Source organism: Hylaeus anthracinus, unplaced genomic scaffold, assembly GCF_026225885.1.
Source record: "Hylaeus anthracinus isolate JK02 unplaced genomic scaffold, UHH_iyHylAnth1.0_haploid 11982, whole genome shotgun sequence".
In the NCBI taxonomy this organism is placed as follows: Eukaryota; Metazoa; Arthropoda; class Insecta; order Hymenoptera; family Colletidae; genus Hylaeus; species Hylaeus anthracinus.
In genome coordinates, this window is record NW_026534330.1 from 4,950,415 (window position 1) to 4,971,958 (window position 21,544).

At 40.4% G+C, this 21,544-nt stretch overlaps 1 protein-coding gene across 2 annotated transcripts in view; it reads left to right on the top strand.

Annotated features, from left to right (window-relative positions):
- Nucleotides 1-11,834: 11,834 nt before the first annotated feature.
- LOC128886476 (uncharacterized) overlaps nucleotides 11,835-21,544 on the top strand; it is a 76,869-nt gene continuing 67,159 nt past the window's right edge. Inside the window, exons 1-2 of one of the 2 annotated variants that reach the window (XM_054141402.1) lie at nucleotides 11,835-12,636; nucleotides 12,716-13,053. In XM_054141402.1, the coding sequence (XP_053997377.1) occupies nucleotides 12,925-13,053 (129 nt within the window). In that variant the 5' untranslated portion in view covers nucleotides 11,835-12,636; nucleotides 12,716-12,924. Of the gene's footprint in view, nucleotides 13,054-21,544 lie in introns of both variants that reach the window. The other variant, XM_054141401.1, reaches the window with a different exon arrangement.

The following is a 21,544-nucleotide window of genomic DNA, read 5'->3' on the forward strand; positions in this document are numbered from 1 at the left end:
GTAAACTATCGTTTCAGACGTTCAGTGATTGTGATAGCGATCCTCCTATTGCAGGATTCTTAGTAGTTCGCCTTTATCGAACAGGATATAGGTATATTTGATGGGTATCGCCAAAGTTTGTTGTCTAGTCTCCATGTTCTGTTTTCCATGTTGAGGCAACACGATTGCTATAAGATCATCGGTCAGACGTGTACGCGTGTCGCCGACCAATTACTGGCCACGACACCGCTAATGCGTGTGGTCCCTTCCACGTTGCAGACCATGGAGTACACGATTCGACGTGCAAACATCGCCTTAGAGCCCATAAGCCGGCTTAATCCTCCGCAGGCCTCTCACGCCTCCTTAATGTCACTTCAACACGCGCGTCGTGGCTGCTGACCTATACGTGGACTCCTTACCACTGGACGGTCCATTGTGTCGCATCTGATCGGAAATCGTACGCTGTTGGAGGCACGGACATCCCTCGAGACACTTGGCGACTCTGAAAGAAATTTCGTAGGATCAGAGGTCACTTTGGTAGCTCCAAACGAGGATGATCCTCGTTTACATTACATGTGCTTTTTTCTTTTTATAGCAAAAGTTCGGTTTTTTTTTAGATAGACCGTGTATATATCAATACATTTCATATTTCATGGCAATCATTTGCGTCTAAACCATCACGATGGTTTAAAGGCACGCATTGGCTGTCGCGTCACGGTATGCAACATTCCCGTAACGTGACGTACAAATACTACTTTAGCTGCCTTAATCTGGCCCGGTGCCTGGTAAGCTTCCGCGTGTGTCTCGCCCCCGATGCCATTACAGATCATACGTTACATGTTACTTCACCTGGAAATCGGCTTCGGAACTACATCTACGGTCGCGTGGCTCGACAAGCGCGACAGAGAGACGTATTTATGCACGTGTGTTTACCTATTAGCGACACGTCGCAGTGGCCGCTTTGCCAGCCGGTGGCTTCCCGCGATTATTGGCTGCTCGCAGTTGATTACCGCTTCGATCCACGGTGAAATTGGAATTCGGTGCCCCGGCAGGCGTACTTTGACGTCTTTCCAGCGCTGGGTAGACGCTAATTGACTCGCGATGACGTCGGCGCTGAGCCTTATGATTCGGGCAACTTTTGATGAACCCGGAACACGCTTGGCGAAATTTCCCTTGCTGAGTTCGTACTTTAGCTAGAGTTCGTGCAACGTTGTCTTCATCTGATTACCTAATTCATTCATTTGTGTATTTCTTCCTCGACATTTTTTAGGTTCGAAAAGAGTACTTCGACAACACTTTCGATTGCTAGTGTTGAAACTTTTCAATCTTCGTGTCGAGCAATTATATCGCAAAGTGGATTAATCGAGCTGGCGTCGATTATTTTCGTAGCAATAAAGTCGAGTAATTCTTTGGCCATGGATCGTGATTGTCGTAATTGGTTGAGGAGTTGCCGGATCGACTCCACAGGAACCGGAAGCCCGGTGGATCGGCGCGCGAAACTTCGTAGACCTGCTTATTAACTTATTGCGTCTTCTAAGTTCCCGCTAAACTGATATTAATTACCGTGCTCTCCGGCGCTCTAACTTTGCCCGCCTTGTAGTCGTCCCCCTTCTCGACCCACTTTAAAATTTCTCTCCCTTTTATTCGTCACGCTCAGCTTCCCGCGCCCTTTTCGAGGATCTCCTCCGCGCCCTCGAGGGTCACTCGACGTTCTTGTTAACGGTCAGATCGCAATTTCAGTCGGAAACTCCTTTCTTAAATTTACATTTTTGAATAGAACCTTCGAGTTAGCGAACGAAAGGGGCAAAATTATTGTCTAGATACCGACACGTTTTATATAGTACTTGAATTAAAGATCGAAGCTAAATCCTCTGTAAAATACTATGAACAACAACGATATATCCAAATCCTAGCCAAGTCGAAAATGCCACTCCAGAAAGTAACCGATTCGGTATGTAAAGTATCTTCGACAACCTAATCCGTTTACCCCGAACTACCCCCAGTGAATTCGAGCCAAATCGACCTGGTTGTCTGAAGCGAGCTGTACGTCCGCCGAATTTCACGTACAAACGAGCTACATACACGGATAAAGAAAACCAGAATAGCGTTGCGAAAACCGCAAAACCAATACCGACGTGCAAGGATCTTTCACGGAGAAAATATTTCCCACCAGACGCTCCTCCAGGAGCCTTATATACGATCGGGGATCCGGTACGGTAAACATGATTCTCCTTATTCGGCCAACATGTCCCTGGTGGTGTGTCCGAAAATACGGCGGATCGTTAATGCGTCGAACGAGTAGCGTCGAAACTCTTCGCTTGCGATTGATACCGACCCCGAACATGTTGCCAATTTGCGAATTATAAATCGCGCATAACTGATGCATTTCAGGTGTTTTCCATTGGAAGATAAACACTCGTCGTTCATACTCGACGCGAAGGATCCCAGAGGTGATGTTCCCACTCTGACTCACAGCATTTCATTTTTGATATTTGTTCAGGCTGCATCAGATTTATTGTAACGACATTCCCTTAAAAAGGAAGAGTATTTCAATAACATTTTAAGGATAAGTTTGAATGGATCAATTTGCTTTTATCTCACGCTTCAGATCCTAATCGTGTTTCTTGCTTCTCTCGAGCTGCAAATTTTATTGAAATGTATAAACAGGAAAAGCTGGCAAATGCTTGAACGATAATAAGTGCTTACTATTCCATACGAGTGTGTGACTTTCACCTACACTCTACAGCCAATAACAGGCCCGGATGACAAATTATACAAATGATCGAGTGTTTACCTCTTCATCAAACGCTTTATAGGTTGTTTCGCGGCGATTCGTTCGCGTGCAAGTAAACAATTTAAATCATCCCCTGAAAAGCAATTCCCTCTGCATTTTCCACCGCAGCTGGAGAGCGTTTTATTATGCGGCCACGTGTAAATTCGTCATTTCGCTGTGGATTTTAATGGTCCTTTAGAAAGTATAAATTACGCTTCCAGCCGCAGCGTAAATTCGACGCGCTCTAATGCGGATCGTTTGTTACGTTTCTCCTACGGCGATAATACGTCGATATTATTAAATTCAATGGATTAAGTAATTAGTTGGCTAATTACTTAATGTCAGATATTAATTACGCTGTAACGCGTGATTACATTCGGTTAACGACCAACGCCGAATGCATCGTTCAAAGGGAAAAACTGAGCGAATAAATTTGTCGATCATGGGAAAACAAATTTGATTAAAATTCACAGTAAAGTGCGATGTGCTTGTATCTGGATTGAAGTAAATAGCTTCACGATGTCTGAATTATTTTAAAGACTAGTTACTTTCTTTTATAGATAAAAAATTACTTTGTTTGAATTTTAAAGATACTTTTGTGATGTTTATTACTTATCCAAACCTTGGAAAATCATATATAAATTTTGAGTGATTTGCAGTCATCTGAAGCATTATACTTACTTAGTCATTGTAGAATAATTTATAATGCATACTACAAGGATTTATTATTAATAATGACACGAACTAATATGTGATTTGAATTCAACGATATAAAGATATAATATTGTCAGAAAGCATTTAATTTGGTCCAACACAAGCCTGGACCGACATCGCGTATGAATTTAATTAATTTAAAAGCATAATGCGGCAATCAAAATTATTAAGCACAATCCTAGCCACCGAAATTACTCAACGTTAAATAATAATTGGCTTATGAAATGCGGTGTACAGTCTTTTAATGTTCCCTTTTGGAGAAACCACCTGTTTTCATAAAAGGACGTCATTTCAATCCTTTTAAAAGATCATGTATCCGTATTTAATACATTAATTACTCTTGAACTTATTATTTGAAATAGTAAAACAATTAATACTCAGGAAAGTAGTTTATTCTGATGAAAACATCAACGTAGGTTGAAAACGTTAAATTGTGATGTATGGATTCAGTGCAACAACATACCAATGACGTTACTAATAACAAATTATTTTCAATTTAAAATAGATTAAATCGAATTAAAAATTGAAAAGTCTTTCCACGAGCAGGCAGAGTAATCGAGCAGAGGCCATTAGATTTTGTTTGAATTTAATTTAAACAAACAGACTGTCCCGTCCTTATCCCATTTTCGTTTCCAGCGGGAACGGCTGACTTGTTACTGACTCGTATTACTTGCGTGTCTGGAAGCACGGCACGTTTCGCGACGTTCCCTTGTCCCACTATTTTCGAGGAGAATAATTATTGTTCTTTCGCGTGTTCCCCACCTTCCTACGTGCCCTCTTTTCCAACGAAATTCGCGATAGAACGTCCAGAAAATCGCTGTGATAATGGCGCGCTTCCCAAGATACGCTTTTCTGCCTTGTCACTAATTACGAGAAAATTGTTTTCCTCTTTTCAATTTGGAATTCGAGGCTCGAGAAATGTAGACGGTGCACGGAGCCTCTAATTTTGCAAGGTGGCGAAAGACCTTTACCTACGCCACACGAGGTATAAATATTAAACATTGTAAATGATGCTGTTAAATGGTCAACTTAAGGAAGACACCATATATTCGTGTTTTAAATTAAATTAGATTTTATTAAACCTAAGCGATGCAATTGGCTCACTCTGCCTAGAGGACGTCTAGAAGATTCCGGTAAAGTTTATTGCAAGAAACAGGGAACGGTGCAGCAGTGCAAGAACTCACGTTGTAATAGCTATCGTTATGCAAATCCGTAGTATCTTTCTAATTGTACAGCTTAAGATATTCGTTACACGAATCCCTCAGGCTATTCAGATTTATTCATCAAATTATTTATAATGATACGTCTGTAAAAAAGGAAAAAAGATTCTCTACCATTACACCCGTTCTATAAAATAGTGCACCTTTGTTTTCATTCTGAAAATTCGAATCAACGTAGAATTTTCTAAAGAACGAGCATCTACAATTTCAACAAAAACATCACAGTTTGCTCATTAAAACCCGACCCTCGGTTATCGGCCACAGGGTTGATATCTCTGCAAGTATCGCGATGGGAATACAATTTTCCCTCTCGAATAGTCCCTTTAGGCGACATATACCCTTGGAAACGCTTTCTTCGCCTATCACCCGACAACGAAATCGCTTTTCTACGAAGCACGCCATGCGTCGAAGTCGTAAAAAAAAGAACGAATAGCCGGAGATAAATGTCTCTTAAACGGATCGCAGTTGATTCCGCTGATGCGGGAGGGCTCGGTTCGCTCCGCGCGTATTTCTTGCGAGTGGATTAATTACGAACACGACGAGCATATAACCGACTGCGTCGAGCGCCATTACGGGCAGTTTTGAACAAACGAACGAGCGAAAAAATGGGATAGAGGACCAACCAGAGAAGGAGAAAACGAGCAGGCCTCCGAAAATGTTTCCAGGAGATTTACAGGTCGCGGACGCGCGTTGCAATTCGCCCTTAAAGCCAGCCACCCGGCTGAAAAATGCTTGGTCCGGCAGTGGCGCATCCAGAGAGGGTGCGAGCGATTGCAGCCCCATGCCTAGTAAATATCTATATTCTACGTTTACTAAAACTGATAGAGAAAAAGTTCATGAAAATTTTTCACGCAGAATTTCATTCTCTGTAAGGTTTATTTAAAACATTTTATGATAATTTCACAAATAACAAATATATTAGGTTGTCCCGAAAGTTTCTTTCGCGAGTTGCACTCAATTATTTGATGTGGTCGTGTTTATATAAACAGACGATCTAATTTCGTAGATATTCATGTTGTAACAGTAATGGAGCAAAATGAATCGTGCACGATTCAATAATGTAACATAAAACATAAAATGTTGTGCATGTATTACTTATTAATCAAGCGAAAGAAACTTTTGGGACAACCTAATATATCAGAAAAACGAAAAATGATCTTATATTACTTCGATATAAAATTGATCTTATATTACTTCGATATAAAGTTTCAATGAGATCTATTCAGTCGTTTATGATTATTTTCCGTGGACCGGATCGCTTAAATATTAAAGTAAAACGCGGAGAAGTATTGCGTCGCGGTCGTGTTCATTTCCCGTCGGCAACCTCCCTTGATAAATTTGTGGGTGCGCCACTGTGGTCTTGTCCCATTCGGCCAATAACGAACATTCTAATTGCGAGTTTAAATGCTCGACCGTGCCGTCTCCTCCCGTCGCGAAACGATTGCGACCTGGATTATTTAGCGACGAAAACCGGGCCCACCGACGCCAATACGAATTTATTCCTCTTAATCTATTGCGAGGTCGGTTCGTCGGTTATTTACAGGCGTTACCCCGTTATACTCGATTCGTTGGAATTTCATAAAACGTGACTCGAAAGCTCGGCCGCGGGAGAACTGATTAATTCTGTCTGGTCCGCGGACGAATCGTTACCGGGCTGTCAGGAAATACGCTTTTTCCTGTATCCGTTGACAGTGTTTCACTGACGTTCGACACGTCGATCGCTATTAGAGACGGATGTGGGAAGATGAAAAGCATTCAACTGCGCGACGAAATGTCGATTGTCAAAAATAATCGTCTTTGTTTAAAGCGAGTCGACCCGAGGGAAACAAATGCCGAAGTTTGGCGGAATTTTTTCAGAAGATATCTGAGCGTCCGATATAAACACTTCGTACGTATATCAAAAGTACATAGCTTGAATAATATTTCTGCCAATTTTCACGAAAAATTGTTGATTTACGTAGGAGATACGTCCACGATACCACGAATTTTCTGGTTGCTGATCTCTCAATTTTTTTTGTTTATTCAGACTGTTATTTACAAAGACGACACTCGCATATGCTCGGATTGAATATCGATAAAAATGTGAGGTAGTCGTGACGAAGAGAGGTATAAATGTAATCGTGTTCGAATTATCGACCGAACGAGTATGCCTCTATTGGCTGTTGTATGTATCGAGGTTAATTTACAGATATCCGGTACGTGTCAGTTCCGTATCCGTACCGTATCAGTAACATCCGTGACGTTTAATCAGTTTGATCTCAGTGTTTCCCGATATGGCGAAATTTACGAATGATGAACTAGCAATGACAAAGACGTTTGGGCGACGAACACTAGAAGAAGTGTGATGAATTCAGCGAGAATATCGAGGAAAGGAATCAATCAATATGGCACCATGTTGTGGAAAAGAAGGAGCCATAGAAGCTGAGCAGCGTTGGTGAGTCAATATATGATTATTGTATATTTATTTGAATCTGTTCGAGTTTCGTGATTTGTTTTTATGTATAGGTTACATAGAACCTATCGCATCGATATTATACGCTGTATATACATGTGAAAAAATTGGTCTATCTCGCGCTGCTCTTAGGAGTCATGGTTTCGATACCGGACGTGAACACACAAAATAATTTGAAACGTTGTTTTCTTATTGTGGGGAAATTCAACGTAGGACGTCGGTCGTTCGGAGTAAACAGATTCTGTTTACATTTGTGTATTCTCACTGTCCTTGTAGACGTGCGGAAAAAAGAACCTGTGAACGTATTCTTGAAATTGTACGTGTGAAAATCCTTATTTGGCCAGGAATGATTTATTTCTTCATGATCCAATACGGAGAATTGCAAATAGAGTCATCACGTTTATGTACAATACGCAATCAAGGGAAATTATTCAAATTAATTTTCTATATTCTTTATGTTAATAAATGAATACAATTACAATATTACAGGGATTGTTTATATTGCATTCTCAATATTAATGTAGTATATCTATCAGTGCTAAGAGCAGAGAAATTAATAAGGAAAATAGAATATTTCTTTAGAATCTGAGAATAAAGTTCAATCGTATTATTCATTTCTTCAAACTGTTTACACCTTCTTCGCATTTATCCCTTCACCTGCGATCCGAGAGGCACATCTTCAGCCGCTCACTTAAAGCCACTTATGCAGGTATCATAATCAATATTGAGCTTAAATGGATATTCCGTTAAAGAGGACGTGCGCCTTTGCGAGTCGCTTCGCCGACGGATTAAAGCGAGGGGTGAAGAACTCTTTAAATATTTGACGACAGAAAATTCTTTCGATTAACATCGGTGTTTCCAAACTCTGCTAACTCCTGTAATCGCCACCTCTGGCAATTCTGTAGCACAGCGGTGTGCAAATTTCAACTCGTCTCCTCCACCAAGCTCGCTAAATAAGCTTGCAAAATAAAAAGAAAAATTATACAGTGGGTGTAGAAAGTATATTCGTACACCGATCAATTTCCCAAAAAAAAACTTTTGTGTGAAATTGTAGTTTCTTAACTTCTTTTTTTATAATCAATGATATTTTACATATTCGCGTACGTAATCGCGACTAGAGAGACTAGACTAGCTCAGCGTCAACAGTTTCAAGTAGTGGTGGGGATAACCCCGCGTCTCTTAGACAGGATTTACCGTGCCAATCGCATTGTCCCTAATGTTTTCTCTTGGAAGGATAATCGTCGAACGAATAAGGGACGGCATCTCGTTTCTCGTTAGTTCATGGTTTTATTTCACCCTTTCGTTTTTTCATGGTTTTCACGATTCGATAATTCCGTGGGATCGATTCGACAGAAGGTTTCTCGTTATTGCGATACGCTGGTGCAATGATGTCGCTTCTTTGGCCGGTTCGATAACACGCAAGAAACGTCGAGGCGATGTTTGCGTGAACTCCCACGACTCGTGGTCGCGCAAATTCTCTGGAATTTATCGAACTTTACTCGCCCGCAATAATTACGCGGCACGATGAAAGTTGAGGGGGAAAAACAGAAATGCTGGGAAAATTAAATTCCTGTTGGCGATTCCCTCTTCAATCAGCTCCGGGCTTCGACTATTCGACATTTTTCGGCCAATTCTTGGTTTCTCGTTATTCCGTCCTCGAGGACTTCTTTGCTACTCGTCGTGTAATTTAATTAACACCCAAGTGGTCATTCCGTTTTGTCGCCCCCTTGGCACACCAGTTAACCGACGCGATGGAAAGAATTAGAGGTGTAATATAGCGATGAAGTGTGTACTTTACACTTCACAATATTTTTTCTGTGTTTGTGAATAATGCTATGCTATTGAACGAGATACATCCAGTTTTCAATATCAATTAAATACGTTTATAACGATATTTAAACGTGTCTTGGTTGTGTTTTCAAAATCAGTTTTCAAGTAACGAGAAGATTAAGTAGTTTCAGCCATTCACAATTTTTTAATTGGTTACTGAATTTATTACATAATAAAGAAGATGCTTGACAATTCAAATGGAAAGAGGGAATAAAGAAAATATTCATTGTCTGCTGGTACTGAATTTTTATTAATTACTGGAAGGAACTTTTTCCCTCTCCAGAGAATAGTGTGAGCTTAAAAAGACTAAGACCCTTCTTTTAAAGAATGCTACCTGCTAAAGGAGGTTAAGAGCCACTGTATTAATCATTTTAGTGATTCATTTGTCCCCCGTTGCGCTTGTATCTCTCCACGGAATTTAGTCTCCGATAAAATGTCTGGCCAAGTGCGTCAGTGAGACTTTTATCAACCCGCAGCTAGAATCGTTAGTCGGATTGAATGAACGAATTAAGTTTTCATTGGGTCGATGCGTTGCACAAGTCACGGTTTCTTCGTATTCCTCTCTATTCAGCTCGACAGATCCCTCTGTCTTTCGTTTTCCGTCGCATAGTTTAGGGAATGATGGATTATCGCACGATTATCATTACACACTTTTTATTATTGTTGTTTGTTATCCAATGAATTCGTATTTGCAAATTAATTTTAATTCAAATCTAATAAAATAAGTTTAAAAGAGGTCTCAAATAATCCCAGAAGAAGTCGCATTTTTTATATATATATATATATATATATATATTAAAAATACGTTTATTGGCGTTATAGAAGGTGTTGAAATCGAACTACATATCGCGATTCAGGGCGTCCTAAATTTTTGTAACCGCAGTGAAACTTCATTAATTAGGGTCGATCCAGGGCCGAGGCCATTTGAATTAAAGAGGAGTTTAAAAACAAATTAGCGAACTTCCCCTATGTAGTTATATTTCGCCCTAACTGTGAAAATTTTACGCGTGTATTGGCCTCGATATTAAACCGTACGTGAAAATCTGTTGGAATAAAATCAGAGAAGAATGCAAAGTTAGAAACAGTGACTAGAATCTATGAAAAAAAAAAAAAAAACACAATAACAGTCTTAACAATCAATGACACTATATTTGTAGTATTTATTGTCTATCTTAAAGATTTTATTAACGTACCTTTTAATAGTATGCTAAGGTTAATGCTAGCCTGCATTAATAAATATTACTGTAAACAATGTTTTTCTAAGTTGCAAGCTCTTTTTAAATAGGACGGTAGTTGATGAGTTTTTTTATTTCGTTTATCGATTCGGAAATTGTTTAAATAGTTACGCGTACCAGATGGAGGGATACTTTTGCGAGTAGCTGTATATCCGGTTGAGCCGAAATTGAAAACTCATTCAGCGCGACAATCGTTTTCCCATATTTCCTACGTTTCTCGATATCTTCTGTAATCCTCAATTCTGTAACGTCGTTGTTTCTTTTCCGTTGTTCCTTGGCCTCCTCCCGTGGCTCTCGTTCGAAACGTACGAGACAAACGTACGTACGTACCGTGTCAGGAACGACGATCAAACTAAAGCCTTCGAAGCAACTTACGACTTTACTTATCGTAAAACCCGGGCAAAAAGTATGATGCGCGCTCGTCTGTCGCGGGAACCGAGTACCGCAATTTTTGTATCGACCTGCAGTTTACGTGTTCTCTCCACTTCGTGTGAGATACGCGAGTGGCCGGCGAGACAAACAAAATTAAATACATATTTTTTTCCATTTAGCGGAAACACCGGGTCAGGGAAACAAATACAGAAACGTGTCGGCTGAATTTTAGAGGAAAACGTTGAAGGTGTTAGTTGAGTTTAACTTTTTAAAACGTATATTTAATTTTCATTGGATATTTTTTTGTTTCTATAATTTGATTTCAAATAGTGAGAAATATTAGGAAATAATTATATCTGTCTCTTTTTCTAGTTACGAAACTTTGTGAAAATAATTATCGATAAATATAACGACTCGAACAGCACAGATTTTTTTCAGTAATTGTTTGTTCGTAGTCTGATAGGTATGAAAGACGAAAAAAGAACGCGACTTTTAATTAAACGATATTCCCGATATTTCTCGCCGTTTTGGAAATACTACGGCGAGAAGAAAATTCTGAATTTTCTCCAAACAGCAATTTGATCTCTCCCCTCTCGTTGCAGTGCGAATGATTGGTTTGCGGTTTCCACCGTTTCAAAATATTCAGAATTTTTTCCGAATAAGTTACAAATAAAAAGTTTTGAAAGAATTCATATACATTTAACGTATCTATACTCAACTTGCTCTGCATTTTTAGATAATTTCAACTTTCAATTACAAGTAAATTAAACTGCATTCAAAAAACTGTACGCTATAAACTAAATAAACTGTATTTTACACAATCCTTGAGATATCAGCTGGTCTCCGTAGAAAGTTTTCAAGCAATGAAATGTTTTTTACATTATCGACACATTTTCTAAGAATGTGAACGAAACTACAACAACAAAAATACAAATTTAACGGTAAAAAGATCGATTTACTCATACTGGATCGATCTACTCGATCGATCGAAGACCTAGTGTGACTAGTGACACTTCACCAAGGAAAGGGTCAACATCAACCGAAGGATCACAGAAAAATTCGATCAGAGAACGGGTCACGTCCTCCCGAAAATTGATTCCCAAGCGAAAATAACCCCGTTTCCCCCTTTCGATCACTCTCCCGCTAATCCTCGATCCCCGTCGTGCGTATATACGGTCCATTCTTACCTCCCCCCTTTTCCTCTCGTCTATCGGACGCACGTAGCGAGGACCAGCGAGCAGACTGGGAACGTCAGAGTGCCCTACGACTGCGCCGCGCGCGCATCCCTGCCTACTCGATCGTGGACCTCGTAGATCGTCGCTCGGCTCTCGTCTCGAGAGCGTCGACGAGTGTGCATCGATCGTGCGATCCGCGAGGATTTCTCTCGGCCAGTGAAAAAGTGTGTTAACGATTCGCACCCAACAGTGATCCCAAAAGTGTTCTCCATCGTTGCCACCCTCGTGGATCCAGAAGAGGATCCAACCTTGGCGATCATTTTCAGTCATCTCTGATCGTTTCTGAGAAGCACATAGGTCGCATCGTCTACGAGTGCGTAAAATGCACAGATCTTGACGTCCTGCAACGTCCACCAGCGATCGATCTCTTCTTCATCGAGCCACAAGAATTCAAGACTGGGATGTTAACTCGGGTTTAAAACCTCGAGATCTCCCCGATCGTGGGCCACGATCCAGCGCCGACCAGAAAATACCAGGGGGCGATCCAGAGTGCCGAACAGAGACGGATAGAGAGAGTGGGTGATGCGCTGAAGCATCGATCACGGACGAGCGCGTTGGGGAATGAGCGAGTTCAATTAAAGCGTTCCAGAAGCGCGACAGAGACCAAAGGAACTGGGGGAGACCGCCGCGTGACTCGCTTGGAAAATATCAGTCGAGGAGGACGTTGGCTCGCGATGTTGCTTCTTATCAGCGTCGTTCACCAGCCGCGCTAAGCTCGTGGAACTTATGTCTCCCCTCGAGATCGTTTCCATCGGTGGTCTTCTTCTGTATATCCCTGGAACCTGGATCTCCAGCGTTCCGGAATCCTAAACGCAACATTCTACACGTAAGATCGCTTAGCCTCAACCCAGAAGCATTCTCAAGCAACCTGGTGTCCATCTTAGGAATCTATCCTACCGTTCCAGAGTCCTAAATACTCAGGATCGCTCGGTCTCAGCTTTCCCGAGTAGGTGGACTTCTCCGTTAGGGTGAAAAATTGGGTCAAAGTCTCGCGCAAGGTCGAAGATTCCCGCCCCGTGTATGCGATCGGGATCAACGTCGATGCCAGCCGTGGGGAACTGATCGATCGTCTCGTGGACTTTGGAACCGTTCCAGAAGACATCCATCGCGAACGATGAAGTGGTGCTTAGTGGTGCTGATTCTGGCCGGTGTCTCGCGGGCCGACAACACCGTCAACACCTCGGAATACTCGATTTTCACGTGTCCCAAGCTGAACTCCCAGGACGAGATCGATCTCGACAAGGTAGGTGCCGTTTCCTTCTGCCAACCTAGATCGTCGCGATGGGATTACGTAACCGCGGGCTTGGAGCCTGCGATGGGACTGATCGAATAGGTTCGGGACTAATTCGACAGGGTGTATCAAGCGACGGGGAACCGATCCGATACTTCAGATTTGTTTACAGGGGGGAAGTATTGGCACGAGCAAGTGCTCGCCGTGGGATTAAACGGGAGATGGGAATCTTTGTTTTGCTTTGATCGTTTGGTGTTAGGTTCTTCTCCGTTTCAGGGGGATCGTAGGAGCTTTAATTTTGCCTCGAGAATGTTCTTTGGGAAATTGTCTCGTAGATGCTAATATAATCTTTCAATTATTCCTTAATCTTTATTTCGTGTATTAGGGGGATCGAAGGTAAATCTTGTGTAACATTTTATAGACAATAAAATTGAACCAACATCACTTCTTAAAAATACGATTCGTCGAATATTATTATTGATTCTTATTAGATGTTTATGCAAATCCATATTTTTATAGACACTGGTGAAAAGCACGAATCTTGAGTTCAAATACGTTGTCTTCCAAATGTTGTAATGTGTATTCATTATTTTGCGGTATTTGAATTATTATTTATTTTTTATTGCGATCGTTGAGAATCGTAGCTAAATCTTGTGCAAAGAGTTATTTTAATGGGTAGCACTATATGGTATCAAGCAAATCTGCTATCAATTTTGAAAAAATTGCAGGCCATTGCAAATGCCCTCGTAAATGCATATCTGTCGTGTTCCTATTGGCAGACGTAGATTAATTCGCGAGACCTAATACCTGCTTTCAGAGTCGAGACAGTGAAAAATTAGATTTCTGAGTGACTAGGTGGAACGTGAAAGTTAATAAGACTTAATAAGGATGAATATCTGATCTGTCCACTAATGATCTCGAAAAGAGCTCAAGTCAATTACTATTCCGCGTTCGAGCAGTGACGTCAGGTTGAGCATATTTCTACAAGGTACAGTCGAAATATGGTATAATCTCATCTATTTTGTACGATGCAAATGTGAGGATTACTTCTCTATCTTACATTACTCGGAACATTTAAGAAATTAAACGCTAGAAACTTATTCCAAATGAGGTCAAAGTAATGTTTCATATGATAGCGGTTTAACAGAGTGGATATTGATAAAACGCAATGAAAAGAGTTTTCTAAGGGGCTATATGTCCTCGAAGTGGCATTTATAATACTATAGTTACTTTTGTGTGTAATACAAATTCCAAGATGAATGATTTCTTTGTTTATTGATTTAAAGTGAGTTACATAATATTGATTGGAGTCGAGTGAATGATATATTTCGTGGTCCTCTCAAACATTTTATTTCGTTAATTAAAGATTTCTGTACTATCTTGTATATATATTTCCATTTTAGGTCCAAGTTACATTTGTATTTTCTCTTCGAGTCAACAATTTTTGATCTTTCTCAGAATAAATTCCGATTTATACTATGATTCTGTCTTGACGTACATATTTCATTACATCAATGAAAGAGTCGAAATACCCCACGAATAGATGCAAAATTGCCTCAGTAGACCATGAAATGTATACATTATTCGAAATTATGAACTTCTCGCCCTCGTAACACCGCTACGCTCGAGTAATCCAATAATCGAGCACTTCCACGCGAAAATCGAAAACCTATCGAAAGGTAAGGTGTGTGGTATCGACAGTTGGCATCCACGCATGGCAAAACCGCAGCTAAATGATACAACTATCGTAATAGCAGCTGTGAAATTATTATCCCCGAACTGAATCGAATATTTTAACCACTTCGTGATTCCCACTCGCAGAAAACAACGCGCTGGAGACTGTTTATTGAACATTCGAGAATCGACGACTGTCGCCGACAATTGACGGCAGATCACGCGTGCACATTAGGTTAATAGAAGCCATAACACGTTACGATTTATTGTCTGACTCATGCGTCGAGTTACGACGACTTGTACGACCATTTTGGTCCGAGACACGATGACCTGCTGCAAGACACAAATGTTATCAACAATGATGTAAATTCGCATAAACATCTGCAGATGTTTTAATTAATTATTACACACTGTAGCAAACAAGGAATTACCTTGCGTAATGCCTTGACATTTATCTAGCATTTATCGTTTATTGTCAAACGCGTCCAGCCTAATAATTTCTCCACGATACAGCGCCTTTATAAAGAATCGATAAAGATTGAGTGGTATTGTTCTCATCGCAACGACCGGGCCATTATTTTCTGTTCTGCGCGATGAAAACAATCGCGAGCGACTCGTAGCTCGATACGAAAGTCTCCTAGGAATAAAAAGGGGCTTTTGCCGTAGCGAACAATTGAATATCACTTGTGCAAAACACGCGTCACTTTTTTTTTCTTTCTTTTCATATCCTTCCGCAAGACGCGGAGGTCGGTGAATCGAAGGCAGAATTCGTTGTATGATGGGTCTGAGATGCTCCCGGCGCCACCCGTGTTCTCAGAATTTCTTAATTGCGTCATTAAATTCGTGTCACGTACAGAGGGACGGTCAAGGCTTTTCCGCGATTACCGCGAGGGATAATTATTCGGAGTGCTTCCCAAGAAAACGGTTGTTTGTATTTTTAACGAGAGCCGTGGCGAAGTTTGCGGCCAGAGGATTGATTTTATTCAAAAGTGCATGCGAACCGGAAGAACTGTTTTTCTCGTGGCGGAGTAGAGATTGGGGAAATTTTTATTGGAGTCCTGGACGACGAATAAGAGCAACGTTTAGATATTTATTCGCGATATTCATTCGATCGGGCAAAGTACATTATTCGTTCGTTGGAGAATATTTCATTCTGTTCAGATTCGAATTTTTATTCGACGAGAATCGGGTTAGGAAGCGTTTATTTTTTAATTAACACGTTGATCGCCACCGTCACCCATATATATATATATATATAGGTGACAGTGCTTTTCACTGAAAAACGAAAACTATTAATTCTGAAAGCTAAGTGTCATAGAAAATGAATTTAAACGAAATACTTGAATTTTGATGAAGTTACAAAACTAAATACCAAAATAAATGTTTCATTACGCAGTTTCCAAAAGTCTGTAAACAAAATTAAATCGCAGTAGAAATTTTCGAGAGTATTAGTCCGGCAGTGAACGTGTTAATTGATATTTTTAATTGGATGGGTTATTATTTATCTCTGTAGTAGATTTCCCTGACCTTAAGAAATCGAAAATTTTGCTATATCGCGATAAGATCATGTTTTCGGCGCGATAGAGCAGCGTTCCGAAACGAATAGTCTTTTTGCGGCTGTCATAATCTATCTCACTAATGAGTTTCATTTATACGGACGACTAGGGATCCCACTATCTCGGGAAATTTGAAATTTAACTATGGAACGTCGGACCGTGTTCACTAATTACGAAACGCATAATTTCCATCGCGTTTTCTAATCTACTTGGTTTCAGCGAATTTTATTAGTTAGCAGTTTCCAAGTACAAAAAATTCGCGGGGGATATTTTTCCACGGACCGCCATACGTTTGGGAAAAATACGGCCGCGCCGTTGGCTGAGTTTTCCAAAAAGTAAATCTGAACCGTATTTATCACTGATAGCGAAACACAAACGCGTACTGCAAGGATAATTATTTTAGCTGAATAAAATGGTCTTATACTGTAATAAATTATAGAAGAAAATTGAAAGGAATAATATACCAACACAGAAGAAATTCCTAAATAATCTTCCAAAACAAATACCTTTAATTATTTTTATCACTCTCTTCCCAAAAAGCAAGACTCACAAAAGGGGTGGTTCAAATGAAAATGCGAAGACTCTACACGAGTGGGAGATGATTTGTATCCCTCCCAGGAACGGATTTATCATAGCCGGCGATCGACGGAGCATCGCCTGCGCGGATTAACGCGATTCCGATAACTGCGGTGGTTCGTTGCATGCTGGAAAAGCGCGACACCGGTGCTCCGCGTGTTCTTTCCCTTTCAATTGTTTCTTTATGTTGTTTCACTCCACGGAGAAATATCCTGATAAAAGGGGATCCGGTGGGGTGGATCTTATCAGGCGCGAATTCAAAAACAGGGCCAGACAGCTTTTCCATGCATCCACCCTGATAAATGTAATACCGATAACACGCTGAAACGTGGCCGTAGAATTTTTTTTTCGGAATAAAACCTGACGACCGTTTTAGATTTTATTTCCCTTCTCCCCGGTGACGATTAATAAAAAAATCATTTCACGGTTGGATGAGAGAGAGATATTCGTTTTGTTTTTTAATCTGTTCTAGTTTCCAGCCGGTTTCAAGCGTGATAGATAAAAATCTGACGCGTCGCTCGTGTATCGCGGGAATATCGGTAGGATAAACTATTTTCAATGACGGGAAGTTACACTTTTTTTAAATCGGCGATGAATTTGATACTCTATTTTCTTTTATTTTTTGTTTGTTTTGAAGTTCAATAAGTTTCAACAAGTTTAAATAACACCATAATGTAAATTATAAAACAGGAGGGCCACACGTTAGGACCTACTCGGATCTCTGAAATCAATTATTCCGACGATCAGAATAACTAGAATTTTACTTGAATTCAAAAAGAAATTTAAATGGGCCATACGAGCACAGAAAGCATTGTTCCCACCGCATAATAGAGAACGTAGATTAAAACACGAATTATAAGATACAGAATACACGCTGTGCGGGTGGAAAACATTGTTTGCGCCGCTTACTTTGGACTTCATCGCGGCCATAACCGCGTTGCGCCAACGCGAAGCCAAATTTACCTTTGAAACTGTACGCAACGGTGTAATCGACGTTACTTGGAAGTTAGGGGAACGTTACTCGTGATCACAGGAGTCGACTGTAACGGTCGCCTGCGGTCGTAACAGTCGAAATAAATTGAAAAGAATTAAGCACGCCCCCCTACCGAAACAACGTCCGATCGAGCAGTCAGACGAGAGAGGAAGAAATCTCCCTTTCGGAAGTTTCTTGCGAATGAAACTGTGGCCATGGGAATCTTATTTCCAATTCCGAGCACGCTAGAGCTGAATGTACAGGGTGGAAATAATTTTGAAGGAATGATCAGACGATTGTATTATTATTGTGTGGGAGCAGGGCACAGATGGGTCATCCTTGACCCACAGGAACGTTTCTCATCCATAGGTCCAAGGATAAATCTTTTCATTAGAATTTTATCTGATCACTTCAAGTTACACTCTCCAATGATTTAAAAATTTTGGAGGAATGATCAGACGATTGTATTATTATTGTGTGGGAGCAGGGTACAGATGGGTCATCCTTGACCCACAGGAAAGTTTCTCATCCATAGGTCCAAGGATAAATCTTTTCATTAGAATTTTATCTGATCACTTTAAGTTACACTCTCCAGTGATTTTAAAATGAAAATTGATGTGTGAAAATAAAAATAACCGTGCGTTCGGTTTAAAGACTAAGTACGGCTATTAATATACTGTATGATGCTATTAACTTAACCTTGGAAGCTTTAATAAAGGAGGCAATAACAAAGTACGATGGGAGATCGATTGAACAGCTACTACTTGGTTAAGTTTCTGCGCGTTTAACGCCAGGTATAAAATCATTCCGTCGATCGTTGACTTATAGTCTCCTTCCCGATATAACAGGTTACAAACTAAACAAAAAAATGTTTTTTTTTTTGCAAAAGAAAATTACTTGTGACAAAAATAAAAACTGTCTCGTGTTCAAAAAATTAGACAATTTTTCCAGAAGAGAACTAGGTCATATTCGGTATAGTAGAGTGCATGTGGTCGAAAAATGTAGGAATAATAATACGATAGTACGATTTAGATTTTAATGGATTGAACAACGAACGAAAAATTCGTTATTTCATTCGATGTTCGGAATGTTGTATCCAGATGAGAATTTAGCTTATGTATGCGACCCACCCGGTAGACAGGGTCGCCACGTAACGGCCTGGAGCTTAGGCCGAACAGCTTAAAGTATCGTTAATTCAAAACAATTACGAGTTCCTGGCGCACGCGGTCTCTACGAAGTTGTCGAGTCGTTCGGTGCTTCTGGTTATGTACGGAGTGCGTTAAGTGGCGGCTAGAATTTAAATGGTTCCTTCCAAGAGATCATAATTCCTAATCTTCCTCCGGTTATCGACGCGTGACATATTTATTTTATTTAATTTTAAAAAGAAACTAATCACTAATCTAATCTCTGATCGTCTATTTTGTTTGTTTCGTCAATTCCAATAAACGGAGATCGAATGGAAAAATATCTCCCAATCGTATTTCCTTAGAAAAGGTGTACAAATTCCATTTGGACCTACGTCTTACGGAAATATCGTACGCCTCTGGATGGCTTTCTTTCTCGAGGCCATAAATGAGAAGCTAAATATAAGGCGATGGAAATGTGATCGGAAATCGCAGCAGATTGCGCGGAGAAAATATTTATAGGAAAATTCCATTCCCTGATATACATACATACCTATATTTGAATATCTCGGATTCTCAGCGGTTCGAAGACACTGCATCGCATTATTGCGGTACAGAATTCGCGTGGAATTTGTCGGAATGAGAATGAAAAGTCTCGCGAAAGAGAATGATAGCTGCAGGGATGATTAAAGGTTGTCTTGTGTTCCTTTTTTAAATAAATTTTCAAATGTTTTCTGCGTGAAAGTATAGGATAGTTGAGTATTCGAACATCGTTATAGCAATGAATATATGAAATAAAAAAATAGATTCATACAATTCATACGTAAATTGTTAAAAATAGTGACAGTAATGTCGTAAAAGATTAATAGTAGTAACAACAAAGTGAAACGTGTACGGAATGGGAAGACGTGTGTTTGGAAGGGTCAAAGACACATTAGAGAAGTCTTTGCTGGAAATGCTTCTGCCACGAGCGAAATCCAACGTGGCGGGTACAAAGAAACAAAATAGGTCGGTTACTTAAATCGTAGGCGAGCCGTCGCGTCGCGAGATTGGCTGCGCAACCCTCCGGTGATACACTAGCTCGCGAGTGCGCTAGGGCCGGCACATTTGCAGTTGCAAGTAGGTTAACGTTTAAATGTGTACCTTCCTCGGTTCGTTTGCCTTTTTCCCCCTTGTCGAGACACGCTCGCAGCCACGAAACGTGTGCTGGGAGTGATTTTTGAAAAATGCCTTCCATTTTACTTTGTTGTCGTCGCACGTCCCTATTTCGCAAACGTTTGAACGCGACGCTGTTCGTCGCCGAACGTTGCAACGTTGTCGAATAGGTGCACTGCACAGGAATTTTATTATTTGTAAGTTTGCATTTTTAGTTTCTATTAATTCTGGATGAATTATGAATTTTCATTTTCATCCGATTTGACCAGCTAGATTCGTTTATGTAATATTTACACGTTTGTGTGACCCGCTTCCCGACGACTGTTACTGCTAGTATAAACGTATAATTACCTAGTGGCCGTACGGAGAATGTTAATGAAATAAATCAAATTGCTTGAAATTACAGTCTTCTTTGAGAATTAGTTACGAGGAAACGAATGGGGGTCCCGACTTTTCCTTTTGCAGGATTGTTATATGTATCTTAACTACCGAGAAAAAAAAATGTGTTTACTTGTTTCTGAACGTGTGTTACAAACGGCCTTGCATGCGATTGACCGAGGAGCCGTTTTCAATGGTCTTGCAGTGGCCTAAGCTTTACAAATTTTTATACATTGCTTGCAAGACTTAATTATGTCATAAATTTACCTAATGGACCCAATGGTTATCAGAAATACACAAGGAGAATGACAAAAAAACGAGTAACATAAATCTTTCAACGTTTGGGAGTGCAGACTTTCACGAATTTCACTTAGGCGCGAGCGAGGATGCCAGTGGAAAATCAAATTTTCTACGAAGGAGATAAAGAATCTCGCTTCTGGGGACTTAAATAACACTCCGTCCGCGAGAGACTGCAACTTTATGGAAATGGTTTCTGGCGGTTCTCGAAACTAATCGCTTGGAAATTGCTGGGTTCAGAGAGCGTGGAATGATTATTTATGGAAAAAGAAGGAAGTCGAGAAACGGATTTCCCGTCGAATTGCTAAAAAGCAAAGGCTGGTACGAGTGTTTTCCGAAGATTCGACTTGGGAAGCGCGTATTCGCAAATAAGGAGAGTGATCTTGTTTATACATTAAATTTATCACGAGTTCCGAGTAATCGAATATGACTTCACGCCCAAAGAAGAAATTGAGCGGTGAAAGCCTTTGTAGCGTAGGATTTGCACACTATTGTCGCATCAGTTAGACGTAATCCCCCATTTCGAGTAGCAGACATGGAAGTAATGGGATTTCGGGATTTAAACAGCACCGGAGAAGAGTAGCTAGATACGTCCAAGCTAAATATAACCGAAGTGGTAGTTCTAAGAATAGAGGAAAAGCATCCCTTCAACGTTAAGGTGACAGAAGCATGCTGCGATACCGAACGCAGCATGGATGTCTATTAATATTCCGAAGAGGGGAAACTGATATCGTGATACAAGAAGAGCTTTGGTATCAAAATTGTCGTCT